This window comes from Sprattus sprattus, assembly GCF_963457725.1.
Source record: "Sprattus sprattus genome assembly, chromosome: 19".
NCBI lineage: Eukaryota > Metazoa > Chordata > Actinopteri > Clupeiformes > Clupeidae > Sprattus > Sprattus sprattus.
Window position 1 is genome coordinate 28,352,505 of NC_137917.1, and position 5,000 is coordinate 28,357,504.

Genomic DNA, 5,000 nt, shown 5'->3' on the forward strand with positions numbered 1-5,000 from the left:
TAGATAGGAGCCTGATCTCTCCCATTCATTTAGACAGGAAACAGATCTCTTCCATTCATTCAGACAGGAACCAGATCTCTCCTATTCATTTAGACAGGAACCAGATCTCTCCCATTCATTTAGACAGGAACCTGATCTGATGTCTGATTGTGTCTTGATGGGGGGGTGGGGGGGGGGGGGGGGCGGAGAGAGGGTGTGTCTCTCCAGCGCATGAGAGGGGAGGGGCAGAGAGGGGGCGTGTCTCTCGTGAGGGGGGGCAGAGAGGGGGTGTGTCTTGGTGGGGGGGCCGAGAGAGGGTGTGTCTCTCCAGCGCATGAGAGGGGAGGGGCAGAGAGGGGGTGTGTCTCTCATGAGGGGGGGGGGGGGGCAGAGAGGGGGCGTGTCTCTCATGAGGGGGGAGGGGCAGAGAGGGGGCGTGTCTCTCATGAGGGGGGGGCAGAGAGGGGGCGTGTCTCTCATGAGGGGGGGGGCAGAGAGGGGGCGTGTCTCTCATGAGGGGGGGGGCAGAGAGGGGGCGTGTCTCTCATGAGAGGGTAGGGGCAGAGAGGGGGCGTGTCTCTCATGAGAGGGGGGGGGGGCAGAGAGGGGGCGTGTCTCTCATGAGAGGGGGGGGGGCAGAGAGGGGGCGTGTCTCTCATGAGGGGGGGGGGGGCAGAGAGGGGGTGTGTCTCATGAGGGGGGGGGGGGGCAGAGAGGGGGCGTGTCTCTCATGAGGGGGGGGGGGGGCAGAGAGGGGGTGTGTCTCATGAGGGGGGGGGGGGGGCAGAGAGGGGGCGTGTCTCTCATGAGGGGGGAGGGGCAGAGAGGGGGCGTGTCTCTCATGAGGGGGGGGCAGAGAGGGGGCGTGTCTCTCATGAGAGGGTAGGGGCAGAGAGGGGGCGTGTCTCTCATGAGGGGGGGGGGGGGGCAGAGAGGGGGTGTGTCTCATGAGGGGGGGGGGGGGGGCAGAGAGGGGGTGTGTCTCTCATGAGGGGGGGGGGGGGGCAGAGAGGGGGCGTGTCTCTCATGAGGGGGGGGGGGGGCAGAGAGGGGGTGTGTCTCATGAGGGGGGGGGGGGCAGAGAGGGGGTGTGTCTCATGAGGGGGGGGGGGGGCAGAGAGGGGGTGTGTCTCCGTAGGCGGGCTGGAGGTCGTGTATTTATAGAACTCCTGATGTTGCAACGAGAGCGAGAGAGAAGTCATCCACAGGGTCAGCTCAAGGTCACACAGCCTCTACACACTCGCCTCATTTCAACACCTTCACACACACACACACACAGTGAATTAAAAGGTTTAGATTTAGTCTAGATTTATCCAGTGGCTGATTACACACACACACACACACACACTCACACACCTCGCACACACACACAAACACCTCACACACACACACAAACACACACACACACAGGCGCACACACACCTCACACACAGTGAATTAAAATATTTAGATTTAGTCTAGATTTATCCAGTGGCTGATTACACACACACACACACACACACTCACACACCTCGCACACACACACAAACACCTCACACACACACACAAACACACACACACACAGGCGCACACACACCTCACACACAGTGAATTAAAAGATTTAGATTCAGTCTAGATTTATCTAGTGGCTGATTACACACACACACACACACACCTCACACACACACTCACCTCACACACACACACACACCTCACACACACACACACACACCACCACCGATGTGGTCCTATCTATCGTAGGCTGTCTGTTTCACCAGGGATCGATCAGGTGACTGACTGGCTATTGATCACTACAGGGATCGATCAGGTGACTGACTGGCTATTGATCACTACAGGGTGCTATGAAGCGAATGGAGCTCTTGACAGTGAAACACACTGAAATTATTTAAAAGTGTTAGTGTAATGATTTAATGTGTTAATTTCATTATTTAAAAGTGCTATGGTAATGATTTAAAGTGTTAATGATTTTAAAAGTGTTACTGTAATGATTTAAAGTCTTAATGATTTAAAGTGTTAATGTAATGATTGGGGAGTGTGTGTGTAAATCGTCTGCAGGGGAGCGTGTGTGTGCTGATCACCTCAAGGTGTGTGTGCTGATTGCCTCGAGGAGAAAGTGTGTGTGCTTATCGCCTGTGGTCAGGTCCGTGAAGGTAGTGTGTGTGTGTGTGTGTGTGTGTGTGTAAACTGTGCAAGCCTTACACATTATTGAAAGGGCAACGACGCAGAGCTGAAGATAGGTTCATTAAACAGAAACAGTCGGTCGGTCTGTGTGTGTGTGTCCCATTAGTGTTCTCACTGTGTGTGTTTGTGTGAGTGTGTGTGCCTGTGTGTGTGTTTGTGTGTGCCTGTGTGTGTGTGTGTGTGTGCCTGTGTGTGTGTGTGTGTGTGTGTCCCATTAGTGTTCTCACTGTGTGTGTGTGTGTGTGTGTGTGTGTCCCTTTAGTGTTCTCACTGTGTGTGTGTGTTTGTGTGTGTGTGTGTGTGTGTGTGTGTGTGTGTGTGTGTGTGTAAACTATGCCAGTACACCACTGAAAGGCCATCAAAGCGATGCACAGCTGAAGATGGTTTATTGAACAGAAACACGCTGGCCTGTCGCAGCCAATCCAAACCTCATTTACAAATCTCATTATTCTCATTAAAAAAAGCAACTATGCCAGTCTGAGCAAAGATGTACACATATATACATTACACATGCCCCACGCTGACCTCTCATCTTCCAACATATCCCCTCGCCTCAACACCAGGTTAATCACACACACACACAAACACACACGCATGTCTCAACATTTGATTTCTCATAACTTTTTTTCTAGATCTGTCAGCAGCCTTCCTCCTTCCTCGATGATGAACTCTATGGTGTGTGGCACTTCCTGTCCCTCTAGACGGACTCCTTGATGATGAACTCTATGGTGTGTGGCACTTCCTGTCCGTCTAGACGGTCTCCTCGATGATGAACTCTATGGTGTGTGGCACTTCCTGTCCGTCTAGACGGTCTCCTCGATGATGAACTCTATGGTGTGTGGCACTTCCTGTCCGTCTAGACGGTCTCCTCGATGATGAACTCTATGGTGTGTGGCACTTCCTGTCCCTCTAGACGGTCTCCTCGATGATGAACTCTATGGTGTGTGGCACTTCCTGTCCGTCTAGACGGTCTCCTTGATGATGAACTCTATGGTGTGTGGCACTTCCTGCTCCTCTAGACGGTCTCCTCGATGATGAACTCTATGGTGTGTGGCACTTCCTGTCCCTCCACCACAGAGATGTTGGGCACTCCGCCGGAGGGCACAGTGATGGTGGGATGAAGGATGACCACGGAGGAGGAGGAGGGCGACCCGGGCACGAGCACGCCCGCGCTGGAGGCCTGTTCCGCGGGCATGATCAGCGCCCCGCCCCCCTCCTCCTCCTGGTGGGTGTCGCCCTCATCCTCCTCGTCACCGTGGTGACCAGCGTGGGGGGGGTGGCGAGGGCGCCGCCTGGTGGACCAATAGGATGGTCTGGACGGCGGTCTCGCCCTCTCCGCCGGGGGCCTCGGGGTCGTCGGCGTGGAGGTGCATGTGCTTGTCGAGGTTGGCGCGGGAGCGGAAGGCGGCGTGGCAGCGCGGGCACCCGTAGGGCTTCTCTCCGCTGTGGACGCGGGCGTGCTCCGTCAGACGCGCCGCCACAGAGAAGCTCTTGCCGCATACCCAGCATGCAAAGGGGCGCAGGCCGCTGTGGATCCGCTCGTGGTCCTGCAGGTGAGGCAGCTGCCTGAAGCGCTTCCCACAGTGAGAACACTGAGAACACACACACACACACACACACACACACACACACACACACACACACACACAGTTAGAACATTATTGGGACACACACACACACACAGTTTGAAAATTAATGGGACACACACACACACACACACACACACACACACACACACAGAGTGTGAACACTATTGGGCCACACACACACGCACACACACACACACACACACACACCCAGTTAGAACATTAATGGGACACACACACACACACACACATACACACAGAGTGTGAACACTATTGGGCCACACACACACCCACACACACACACACACACACACACACACAGAGTGTGAACACTATTGGGCCACACACACACACACACGCACACACACCCACACAGACACACAGTTAGAACATTAATGGGACACACACACACACAGAGTGTGAACACTATTGGGCCACACACACACCCACACACACACACACACACACTGCAGTAGTTCATGTCTAGCCCACAGGGGCTCATTTCTGCTAATGGAGCTTTTTCAAGCATGACATCACTGAAGAGAGAGAGATGGAGGGACAGAGAAAGATGGAAGGAGAGAGAGATGGAGGGAAAGAGTAAGATGGAGAGAGAGAGAGATGGAGGTAGAGAGAGAGATGGAGAGAGAGAGAGAGAGAGATGGAGGGAGAGAGATGGAGAGGGAAGGAGAGAGAGGGAGAGGGATATAGAGTGCTGTGGCCCAGAATACCAACAGCAGTGAGACCCCCTCATAAATCAGAGTTAGAGACGGAGGTCTCACACACACATACTGAAACAGGCATGTGCCCACACACACACACACACCTACACACACACACACACACACACACACACACACACACACACACACACTCACTCAGGCCAACGGACATACTCCAAAAAAGATCAGCAAAACATACACCTACACACACCTACACACACACACACACGCTTCTCACATCTGACGCTGTTGCAGTTTGACAGCATGTTTCTGAGCTGTGAAGTACCTTATGAAGTGTTTCACACACACACACACACACGCACGCACGCACGCATGCACACACACACACACACACCCACACACGCACGCACACACACACGCACGCACACACACACGCACGCACATTTTGAGCGGTGAATTACAGCAATGTTACATTTTTAAAAGCGCTTGCCACTCGGGGTTACCTGTTGCTAGGCAACCATAGTGAGGAGCAAAGAGAGGCCAGTCAGTTCTGCTCTGGCCAAAATTTGCCATG

The 5,000-nt window shown here is 53.9% G+C and overlaps 1 protein-coding gene across 1 annotated transcript in view; it reads right to left on the bottom strand.

Moving 5' to 3' along the window:
* Nucleotides 1-2,529: 2,529 nt before the first annotated feature.
* The window catches only part of znf574 (zinc finger protein 574), a 15,291-nt gene continuing 12,820 nt past the window's right edge, over nt 2,530-5,000 (bottom strand). Inside the window, exons 9-10 of the mRNA XM_080858157.1 lie at nt 3,415-3,752; nt 2,530-3,332 (exon numbers count right to left, since the gene is read on the bottom strand). Coding sequence (XP_080714283.1) covers nt 3,176-3,332; nt 3,415-3,752 — 495 coding nt within the window. The 3' untranslated portion in view covers nt 2,530-3,175. The remainder of the gene's footprint in view (nt 3,333-3,414; nt 3,753-5,000) is intronic.